Source organism: Panthera leo, chromosome A3 (genome assembly GCF_018350215.1).
Source record: "Panthera leo isolate Ple1 chromosome A3, P.leo_Ple1_pat1.1, whole genome shotgun sequence".
In the NCBI taxonomy this organism is placed as follows: Eukaryota; Metazoa; Chordata; class Mammalia; order Carnivora; family Felidae; genus Panthera; species Panthera leo.
In genome coordinates this window covers 22,312,278-22,324,399 of record NC_056681.1, presented here as the reverse complement: position 1 = coordinate 22,324,399, position 12,122 = coordinate 22,312,278, and the positions used below count along the sequence as shown (strand labels likewise).

At 41.1% G+C, this 12,122-nt stretch overlaps 1 protein-coding gene across 9 annotated transcripts in view; it reads right to left on the bottom strand.

The window, feature by feature from the left end:
- Positions 1-12,122, bottom strand: part of MROH8 (maestro heat like repeat family member 8) — a 58,548-nt gene that overhangs the window by 42,988 nt on the left and 3,438 nt on the right. For all 9 annotated transcript variants that reach the window (XR_006200461.1, XR_006200460.1, XM_042931017.1 and 6 more), the window contains exons 2-4: positions 11,986-12,107; positions 9,518-9,663; positions 5,518-5,640 (exon numbers count right to left, since the gene is read on the bottom strand). Coding sequence is in view for 7 of the 9 variants with exons in the window: in XM_042931017.1 (XP_042786951.1) it covers positions 5,518-5,640; positions 9,518-9,663; positions 11,986-12,107 (391 nt within the window). In the remaining 2 variants the exon portion in view is untranslated. The remainder of the gene's footprint in view (positions 1-5,517; positions 5,641-9,517; positions 9,664-11,985; positions 12,108-12,122) is intronic.

Sequence of the window (12,122 nt, the reverse complement as noted above, 5' to 3'; positions counted from 1 at the left end):
CTCACAGCCATGTTTCTGCTAAGTCGTCCTGTCCCACTAACCCCAGCTTATCCAGAAAGGAGTACACACTAAGGTCAATTAGATTCTTTGTCTCAGCACTCTGGAATTGAGACCACGAGCTTCAATCTCAGTGTAGCTGGCCTATTAAGAGGAGAAAATTTTAAATTTGGGAACACTGTGCCCTATGAACAGGGTAACAGAGAGGGAGAATTTGGGGAAGAGAGGTGAGGGGGAGAGACAGAGAGAAATGAAAATGTATGCAAAGGAGCAAAGATAAGAGATGGAGAGAAAGTTCTGAGTATGTGAACTCTGGGAGCACTCAGTTCTCAGAACTAAGAACAAATCTCCCCTTTTGTGTTTCAGCTGCCTTGAGTGGATTTCTCTTACCTGCCACCAAAAAGCCTCACTGGGAACTTAGAATAGTGTCCAGGAGGCAGTGCTCAATAAATATTACTGTGTTCTCTTTCTTGCCCCTTCCCAACTTTTCTCTTTCTCTTCTCACTTTCCAACGCTGGTCAGATTTTGCTGGTGGCCTGATGCTCTTCCTTATTTCCTCAAGGAGTTCACTTAATTTTATGGCTTTATAGTCTAGAAGGGACAAAGCATAAGACTCTGCCTTCAGCCCCCCAGGGCTCTCCTTGCCCACATCTAGTTATCTCAAGGGCATCACCACTAAGATCACTGCTATGACCTGAAAACTTGGTGTTTAAAAGTGAGTTCATTATCTTTCCCCTCAAAGGACACACCTTCCCAGCATTCCATTGTTATCAATGGTGCTCTTTCCCAGGGCTCATAAAAGACATGATTTCTTTTTCTGCTTTATTCATTTCCCACATCCAATCAATCATGATGATAGCCGCTGCCTGTTCTGCACAATATCTGATTCTCCATTCCCGCAGCCACACCCCTCACACTGGATGAAGGCAGCGCCTCTTAACTACACCACCAGGCCTACAATCCCTTTTTACAATCAGTTGGGTATGAAAGTCTTATTATTTGTTCACAATTATGCTAACCACTATGGGGAATTCAGAAGTGAGAGGCTATTTTTTGTTTGTAAAGTATTTGTGTAGTAGAAACCTCTTGGGTGACTATCCAGAGCACAGCAATCATTCTTTCTCTGGGAACTGCCTCCAATACACAGACAGGGATGCCCAGAAATCATGTCATTACTATATGATGCTGCCCCCAAACATACCTAATTGATGAAGGAGTGGAGAACAGACCCAGTCTGAGCCAATTGGATTCCCTCTCCCAGAATCTGGAATTTTAATTTTTTTAATGTTTATTTGTTTTTCAGAGAGAAGGAGAGAGAGATAGAGAGAGAAAGAGAGGGAGCGCAAGCTGGGGAGGGGCAGAGAGAGAGGGAAACACAGAATCTGAAGCAGGCTCCAGGATCTGGGCAATCAGCACAGAGCCCAATGTGGGGCTTGAACCCATGAAATGCAAGATCATGACCTGAGCCGAAGTCAGACACTGAACCCAAGACTGAGCCATCCAAGCGCCCCCCAGAATTTGGAATTTGAGAATGACAGACACAGATTGAGAGCTGCTAGAGGTTTGAGTCATAGTCACTGGAGAGCAACCCCTGCCTTTGAGACCCCAGGAGTTGTCCTGGAACATGCTCTTTTGGAGGCTTGATTGTTAAACCTCTTCCTCAGAGTCTAAGAGAGATATCCCAGCATGCTGTTTTTGTTTTTTCTTTTAACTTAAGTGAGCCAGAGTTGATTTGTATTGCTTTCTCCAACAAGAATATTAACAAGTCTTAACAAAATGACAGAGTTTGTCTCAAAGGCCTTAACGAAAGCCAGACAGATATTACTGTCTCCATTTTTCAGGTGGAGCTAGAGGTTCAGAGACAGAAGCTAAATGATTTGTCTAAGATCACATGGGTTGTGCTTGACAGAACTGGAACTAGAATTATGTCTTCTAAATCCTAAAATAGCTCTCTTTCCTCTCCACCATTCTGTTTCAGGGAGCTCAAACTCTCACTGGCACAAATGGACAGTCTTTTCATATTAGTTCAGTCTACTATGAACTGCCCATCCTCTGAAATCCTTCAGCATTTATTACCCATACAACTGAACAGTCTTCTGACACATCATTCTCATCCATTGCTTGCCTTGCTGCTCAAGTAAATACAGTGCCTGTTCAATACTAAGTGTACCTTTATTTACCAAACAACAAAATAGTAGCTGGGTTTTGTGGAGGACCCCAGGTACAGAATTAGGGTAGAGCCCCTAGCAGGCAGAGGAGAAGTAAGAGGCACTAAGGAGAGGTGTGCCTCCATTAAAATTCCAGTAGGGTAGGTCTTAGTGCCTGTGTCTGCTGTTGGCCACCAACAGCATCTAAAAAGCACCCCCACTGCTATTCTGCTTATTTCTAGAACCCTGGCCTGGACAGAGCTACGTAGTAATTTGCCAGTCAAAGCCCCTACCCACTGGTCCCTTCTGTCTACCCTATCCATCACATCCTTCAAGCTTAATTAGAAGATCTATCTGGATTAATTTCACATCAATCTTATCATTTTTTAATTTATTTATTAAAAATTTTTTTTTAATTTTTATTTTTTGGAGAGACAGAGTGCAAGTGGGAGGGGCAGAGAGAGAGGGAGACACAGAATCCGAAGCAGGCTCCAGGCTCTGAGCTGTCAGCACAGAGCCTGATGTAGGGCTTGAATTCGTGAACTGTGAGATCATGACCTGAGCCAAAGTCGAGTGCTTAACCAACTAGCCACCCAGAGGCCCAATCTTATCATTTCTTTACTCTACATCCCAGTTGCCATTGCATTTTTTTTTTCTATTAAAGTTCTCAACAGAATTTTTACAGCTTTTTTGACTTTGAGATAATAGACATACAATAAACAATACGTATTTAAGTGTATAGTTTGATGATTTTGACTTATGTGTACATCCATGAAACACCATCACCACAATCAAGATAATAAACATATGGGGGTGTACGGGTGGCCCAGTCGGTTAAGCATCCAACTCTTAACTTTGGCTCAGGTCATGATCTCACGGCTTGTGAGTCTGAGCCCCCCATCAGGCTCTGCACTGACGGCACAGAGCCTGCTTGGGATTCTGTCTCCCTCTCTCTCTGCCCCTCCCGGGCTTGCTCTCTCTCTCTCAAAATAATAAAAATAAACCAAAAAAAAAGAAGACAATGAACATATGGATCACTCCCGAAAGTTTTTTTGTGTTACTTTGTAACTTCTCACTCCTGTTTCTCCCCACTCTACTCCTATTTTCAGGTAACCACTGATCTGATGTCACCTTACATAAGTTTGCATTTTCTAGAATTTTATATAAATGGAATCATATGACATAGATCTTCTTTTTCTGGCTTCTTTCACACAGCATGATTATTTTGAGATTCATTCAAGTTGTAGCATGTATCAATAGTTTGTTCCTTTTTATTGCTGGATAGTATTCCATTGTAAGGATATACCATAATGTGTTTATCCATTCATCTGTTGATGGACATTTGTTTCCAGGGTTTAGCTATTATGAATTGAACTTCTATGAACATTTGTGTACATGTTTTTGTTTGGGCACGTGCTTCGTTTTACTTAGGAGTGGAACTGCCGGGTCATATGGTCAGTATTTAATGTTCTAGTGGGTGTATAGTTGAATCTCACTGCGGTTTTAATTTGCTTTTCCCTAGTCACAGTGAGGGAACGTCTTTTCATATGCTTATTTATAAATCTTCTTTCGTGGAGTATCATAATAGATCTTTTCCCCCATCCTTTCCATATTCTGTTCATAGCTTCTTTGGTTCTTTTTATTTAAATACTGAGGAGGCATGCATTGGCATGGGTCATGAGAAGACTGGCAAATGCCTTACAATTCTTCTTTATGATGAATTTCCCCTCCCTGTAGGTTACTCAGCAGAAGTGCCTCTCCTCTTAGGTACCTCTCTTCTTGGTTTTTGGGAGCTGTATTCTTTTATTCCCTGCACAGGGACTTTCAGGGAATTTGTAGACTTGTCCAGTGATGCAATGATCCATGCAATTCTCTCATGGACACCAACTACCTTTAATTCTAGGTTATACCCCTTCTTAGCTCAAATTTTGGTTGATACCTGACAGTGGGTATTTTACTACTGGCAGGACAGATCTAGATGCACGGGATGGGGAAATTCAGTGTACTTTTGCTGTTTGTGACTTGCATTTGTGGATCCTCTGAGCTGGCTGGTTGAAAATGTGGCAACCCACTGCTGCCCATTCTTGTAGAAGTGAGATTCTGGAATTGTGACATTTTTTTGGGTCCTGTGGCTGCCTATCACCCTCTTTCTATGGAGTGAAGCCGAGTAGGAAACTGTATTCATTCTTAAATCTGCATTAATATCATTTTACTCTTCTTGATGTATTAGTTGGAATAGTTCTCAACCTATTTATGAAGTGTGGTCCCTTCCAAATGGACTGTAAACTCTTGAAGGGCAAAGATGAACACTTCCAGGAAATTTGTATACTTCATTAAAGTACCACAGTGTTCTAAATACAGAAGACCCTTGATAACTGTCTACTGCTTAACAAACCTGTTATCTGGTTAGCCTTCAATTCTGAAAACTAATCATCAGTCTAATTAGCCTTATAGATTTGTGGGTTAGAAAAAAAACAAACTACTCATTTTCCTGGAGTGTGTGAGAAATCTCAGATTCAGAATTTTAGGTTTCAGAGAAACTGAAGGGGATATTTCATAGATGAGAAAAGTAAAGCATCAAAAAGTTAAACACTTGCTTAAGTGCATCACCTCCTTTGTAAAGCCCTTCTGGAACTTTTGACATGGAATCGACCATTCACTAACTCCTCCATACTCATACTATACTTTTTAAAACTTTTGTCACAGTCCCCAAGACACTTGATTATACCTTGCTTGGCTTTAGGAACAGGACTCCTGTCTTATCTTTGTAGCCTCAATTCCCCAACACTGCCTGGAACTATGAGGCACTCAATAAGTCAATAAATGAATGTGGCTGAGTGTGGCTGGAGTTAAGTACAAATACAACAGTAAAACGAATACAACCATGTTTCTCAAATGTAAAATATGTGTTAGGTATCATGTTACATGACTTACATTTATTTCTTATTTGGTACTCTCAATAGCTCTGTGAAGTATACAGCTATTCTTATTTTATAGATGAGGAAACTGAGGTGCTGAGAAGTTAAATAGCTTCCCAAAGGTCACACAGCTAGAAAGAGGCAGAGCTGGCACTTGAACTTAGGCATCTGATTATAGAGTTTGCCTCACAACTATAGCGTGATTAACGAGAATGCAGTGCTGTCCTTTCTGAGAATTTTAAATGTTGTTCCTCTCCTTTCTACTCATCTTTTAGTTGGTTTTCAAGGGTATTTATATTTGTGGAGATTCCTGAGTATTTCTCTTCCATGCACAGATATTGATATGAAAGAGGCCAAGGGATTTGATAATCTATACAAAGCCACTAAAACATTTGTTAGTCAAGTCACTGATTCTGTGTGGTCCTGATAATTTGTGATAAGGTCACAATACTTACATTTAGGATATGCACAATGTCCTCTATGTGGCTGTGGATGAATGCTCCTACGGTTTCATCATAAGGTAAAGCTCGGCTGAGAGAAGACAAAGATCTTAGGAATGTCAGCTTCTCAAGTTCACTCTGAATTTGTGGAAAAATGACCAAAACACAATTACATATTATAATCTCACTTGATAATTGTAGAGGGCTTTTAAAAAATGTTTGTTTATTTATTTTGAGAGACAGGGAGAGCACATGTGGGAGGGGCAGAGAGAGAGGGAAAGAGAGAATCTCAAACAGGCTCTGCACCATCAGTGTGGGGCTTGATGCAGGGCTCAAACCCACAAACCACGAGATTATGACCTGAGCAGAAATCAAGAATTAGATGCTTAACTAACTGAGCCACCCAGGCACCCCTGTAGAGGGCATTGGGGAAGTTTCCTGTAATGTTTCAAACATCTGACATCTCATTAATTCTAGCATCAGTCTTTTATTATAAGTAATGAATAAATTACAGGGGAATGAAATTCCTCATCTGCTGGTCCTGCTTGGGCTTACGATTTAGTTTTCCCTCTCAGCTAGATTAAATGCTAAATTACTAACTGCTCCATAATGGCTCTCCCCACCTTTAGTCTTTGCTTCCCCACCTACCCACCCTGTCCATATACTGATTAACTGATTAAACTTTCTAAATGTGACCTTTGATGCTGTTACTTCCAGCTCTCGCTCTCTTTTTTAGTTTTTATTTGAGAGAGAGAGGGAGAGAGAGAGACCATGAGCTGGGGAGAGGGGCAGAGAGGGAAAGGGGGAGAGAGAGAGAGAGAGACAGAGAGAGAGACTGAGAGAGAGAGAGAATCTTAAGCAGGCTCCAGGCTCAGCATGCAGCCCGATGTGGGGCTCAAACCCATGACGCAGGATCATGACCTGAGTCTATATTAAGAGTCAGACACTCAAACAACTAAGCCACTCAGGTGCCCCACTTCTAGCTCTCTTCATGCCATTAAAGATTATTTTGAGACTTTAAGGGTTCCTATTAAAATGCAAGATCTTGGGAGCCTGGGTGGCTCAGTAGGTTGAGCCTTCAACTCTTTTTTTTTTTTTTTTTTTTTTAATATTTGAGAGAGAGAGAGAGACAGAGCACAAGCTGGAGAGGGGCAGAGAGATGGAGACAGAATCCGAAGCAGGCTGCAGGCTCCAAGCTGTAAGCTGTCAGTATAGAGCCCGACGTGGGGCTCGAACTCACAAGCAGTAAGATCATGACCTGAGCCAAAGTCAGACGCTTAATGGACTGAGCCACCCAGGCGCCCCGAGCCTTCAATTCTTGATATTGGCACAGGCCATGATCTCACTGTCCATGAGACAGACCCTAAATGGGGCTCTGTGCTGACAGTGAGAAGGCTTTTTGGGATTCTCTCTCTCTGACCCTCCACACCCCCTGACCCCCTGCTTCCACATGCATGCATGCTCTCTATCTCTCTCAAAAGAAGTAAATATTTTTAAAAAACAAGTCATTATTTGAAGAATAAAAATCTTTTGTATTATTCTTTTCCTGATTATAAAAGTAGTATCTATCACAGAAACCTTGAAAAATAAAGTATAAAGAAGATAGTAAAAGATACCAATAATTTCACAATCTTGAGAGAATTTCTTCTAATCTTTCTCTACTGGGCTAGAGATAGTATAAACTGGTATAAGCTCGCTGGACAGCGAGTAGCAATACATACAGCCAGAAGCTCACTTCATGGCCTAATTCTTTCTCATCTAGATTAGTACAACAATCCAACATTGAGTTTCCCTGCTCCAGTTTGCTCCCCTCCAATCTATTTCCCTAGCCATCACCAGATTCATCTTTATTAAGTGCAAATTTGATCAGGTAACTCCCTATCAAGTATCTTTCAGTAGAACCCATGGAGGTCAAGGCTCTCCCAGTGTGACCCCAGCTAACCTCTTCAAATTCATACCATGCTATCATGGTATTTGTGATACTCTGACAAAACTATCTTCTTATTCATCTATTTTCCTGCCTGGTTGTGGGTTCAGATCAGGGCAGGGAATGGATTTTCTTTTTTTTTCAATTCACTGCAGCAATGCAATCCCTATATTAATTACAAAGAAATGCTTTATATAAAGCTCTGCTGCCATGAAGTGTAAAGAACAGTTTAAGTCAAAAGTGAAGACCAACAGGGGTGCCTGAGTGGCTCTGTCGGTTTAGTGTCCGACTTTAGCTCAGGTCATGATCTTACTGTTTGTGAGTTCAAGCCCTGCATCGGGCTCTGTGCCGACAGCTCAGAGCCTGGAGCCTGCTTTGTCTCCCTCCCTCTCTCTTTCTCTCTCAAAAATAAATAAACGTTAAAAAAAAAAAAAGTGAAGACCAACATTCTGGCTTTAAGTGTTTAAAAAAAATTTTTTTTAATGTTATTTATTTTTGAGAGAGAGAGAGAGATGGAGTGTGAGCAGAGGAGGGGCAGAGAGAGAGAGGGAGACACAGCATCCGGGCAGAGACAGAGAGGGAGACACAGCATCCAAAGCAGGCTCCAGGCTCTGAGCGGTCAGCACAGAGCCTGACGTGGGGCTTGAACCCACAAACTGTGAGATCATAACCTGAGCTGAAGTCGGACACTTAACCAACTGAGCCACCCAGGCGCCCCTAAAAAATTTTTAATTAGCATTATACATAAAGGAAATGTAAAGCTTGAATAATTTTTACAAACCCAAACATCTGCATATATATATTCAAAGAAAATGAAATCTGGATCTCAAAGAGACTTCTGCACTCCCAGGTTGACCGCAGCCTTATTCACAACAGCCATGATATGGAAACAACCTAAGTGTCTGTTGACAAATGACAGACACTTTCGATACTGTCACTTAAACATACCAGGCTTCTCTCAGTTCATAAAACATGCTCTTCTCCTTTCTGCCTCAAGGTTGTTAAACATACCATGTCCTATTTCTGGAATACTTTCTCCAATTCTAACTTCTCCTAGTTTCTCCTAGTCATTCCTCAGATCTGAGCTCAAGGTGTCCTTCCTCAGAAATGCCCAAGGTTGGGGCGCCTGGGTGGCTCAGTCGGTTAAGCATCTGACTTCGGCTCAGGTCATAATCTCGCAGTCTGTGGGTTCGAGCCCCGCGTCAGGCTCTGTGCTGACAGCTCGGAGCCTGGAGCCTGTTTCAGATTCTGTGTCTCCCTCTTCCTCTGACCCTCCCCTGTTCATGTTCTCTCTCTCTCTGTCTCAAAAATAAATAAATGTTAGAAAAAAAAATTAAAAAAAAAGAAATGCCCAAGGTTAAGATAAATTCTTCTGTTATGTGCTCTCACAGAATAAACTAATGAATAGAATGTTTTGCCTGGACAACAGAATACTGTGCTAAGTAGGAAAATATAGATCTATAGCTATTGACCTAGAAAACTTTTTTCCTCCCACCATCTCTGATGTTTATTTTTCTATAATTACATGCATTTTAAAAATAATTTTTTATTTTATTTTTTTTAATGTTTTATTCATTTTTGCGGGAGAGAGAAAGAGACAGAGCACGAGCAAGGGAGGGGCAGAGAGAGGGGGAGACACAGAATCTGAAGCAGGCTCCAGGCTCTGAGCTGTCAGAACAGAGCCTGACACGGGGCTTGAACCCATGAACCGCAAGATCATGTCCCAAGCCAATGCTGGATGCTTAACCAACTGAGCCACCCAGGCACGCCTAATTACATGCATTTATATGTGTTGAAGAAAAAGACTGAAAATAAATACACTAAAACGTTAACATTAGTTATCTTAGGAGAGTGGGATTTGTAAAGACTTTTATTTTTATTTTCTTCCTTTAATAGGAATTTTATAGTTTTTATAAACATAAGTATAAATACAATTTATAAATGTATATACGTATATTATCAAAATATAATCATAAATAAGTTTTATAGTCTAGAACATCAGTTATATTTGCATGTTAACAAATGTTTAAAATATTTGTTAAAATGGAGGAATAAGTTGGATAACTAGGTAAGACTGCTTGCGCATACCTGTAGGTCACCATTAAAAAACTCCTGGATAGACTGGATCAGCCTCTCAACAATGGGCTCACTGAGGGGGCCTTGTTGGGTCAGGCGTCTGAAGCTATCTGTGAGCGATTCCTGAGGGAGTCCGGCGATGTCAGAGATGTCCGAGTCTAATACCAAAACGAACACAGCAGGTGATGCCTCCATACTACGTAAAGTTATACAGTCTAGTGGGGAGAGCCACTGGACATCAGGTTAGGCATGTCCTGGTCTCACCTTTACTATCTGCTCTGCAACCTTGACTAAGTCCCTTCTGCTGAGTCTCAATTTTCTCAATTACAAATTCAACATTCTTTAAGGGCCTCCTAAGCTACAAAAACCTTTAAGTGTGAGCTATGACAGAGTGGTTAAGAGCACGGACTTTATATCTCAGTTTGAGACTAATTTGAATCCTGGCTCTACTACTTATTAGCTGTATAATCTTTATCAAGTTAGTTTGCCTCTTGGAACCTTAGTTTCCTCACCTGTAAGACAGGGTTATTATGAGGATTAAGTGAGGTAATAAATACAAAAGACTTATCTCAGTATGTGGCCTCCAATAAGCATTTAAATAGTAGATATTATTAAAAAGTCTATGACTCTGGGGTGCCTGGGTGGCTCAGTCGGCTAAGCATCTGACTTCGGCTCGGGTCATGATCTCGCAGTCTGTGAGTTTGAGCCCTGCATTGGGCTCTGTGCTGGCAGCTCAGAGCCTCGAGCCTACTTTGGATTCTGTGTCTCCCTCTCTTCTCTCTCTGCCCCTCCCCTGCTCATGCTCTGTCTCTCTCTCTCAAATATAAACATTAAAAAAAAAAAAGTCTATGACTCTGTAGTGACAAGAGCTTAAAATATAGTAGCAGCCCCTTGTTGATCTCTCCCTACTGGACCAGGTTGCAGTAAATGTCTGAAGTCTCTCCTTCCAGACCTGGGATATACTTTGATTAAGAGCACAGGCTATGGAGTAGGTCTGCCTAGGCTTGGATCCTTGCTCTGCCTCTTTCTAGCATTCTGACCTTGTACGATCTTACTTTCTCTGGACATATTTCTTCATTTCCAAAATGGGGATGATAATAGAGCCTACCTCATTTGGTTGATACAGAGCTAGCACCAAGGAAGTGTTGGTAAATATTATTCCTTTGCTGAGTGACAATTATGGTGGCATCCTTCCCCTCTTCGTATTGCTTTGCATCCTTACCTCCTCTATTTTCCTAAAACAAATCTCTTATTCTTGTCAGGGAAACAGTCTTACTATTTCCCCCTTTATGTAACCCATCATCTGAGGGTTTCTACCACCCTTCTTCTGTACACTTTTTGGTCTCCTGAATTATAGCTTCTCCTGCAGATTCCTGCAGCTCACTGTCACATTCTTCTCATGCACTAGAAGCCCTGTTCTCATTCACCTCTCATCTTTGCATGGGCTTTCCTTCTCTCTGCATGTTTCTCCTTCTTCCCCACCTTCCCTACTTCCTACCCTGTTTGCCTAGCTAGCACCCACTCATCTTTCAGGGCTCTGTGCCAGGATGCCTTTCTTAAATCCTCTCTTTGCCCGTTTTGACTAAGTATCCTCCTAGCTGCTAAAAAACCTCTTTCTATTTGTTCCCTATCCCCACTCCCAATCATCCATATTAAACTGAGTTCCAGTCATTTATTTATAAGTCTGTTCTGTTCACTAGTAGATCTCCAGCAGCTGGATCAGCGTTTATAGCATAGTAGGGCTTCAATAAATATTTGTTGATTGAGTGTAGAAATGAGTAAATGTAGTTCCTAAATAGTCTTTCCTGTCTCATGCACATGCTATTATATCCACCTGGAATGTTCCTTCCTCTACTTCTTGCATGGGTTGTTCTTTCATATCCTGGAGGACTCCTTCAGGTTTGAACCACACCATATCAGATAGGTGTTCTCTGACGACCATGGCTTAAAATCGGTTCCCATCTCCCTTACTTTTTGTCTCAGCCCTTTGTATAATTCTTCTAGAGTATGAACTACAGCTCATACTTTATTTGATATGTTTACTTTTTTTGGTCCTTTCCAGCAAATTCTTTGAGGACAGGGAACATGTCAATCTCGTTCATTACTGTATACTCAGCCACTGGTACTCAATGAATGTTTGTAGAATAAAAGATAGATATTCTGTAGCGCCATCAAGTTTCCACCTACAACCATCTTTCTCTTATCAGAATCCTTCCAGCACCTAGACTCTGTGCAAGTCTGCAGGATTGCCTGTCACAGTTTCCTATATGTCTACACAAATATATTTTATCTCATTTTGCCAACCATATTCCAAGCTCTTAAATGCAGGGACCAAATTCATTGTCAAAGTCTAGTTGAGGGCTCTTATCCAGCAATGTGACTTGAAAAGTCCCTGCCAAAAATAAAATAAAATAAAATACATAAATAAATAAATAAATAAATAAATAAATAAATAAATAAAAATCCTTTCCTCCTTTCACCTGTAAGTTCAAGGCTACTTGCATCTTTTTTAACATCCTCTAAATTGCTCAGCTGCAAATCCACACTTCCTGAATCATTGTCAGAAGCACAGGGGATCACTATTTCTTCCCGACTACAGATCCTAGGAATGAAGAGG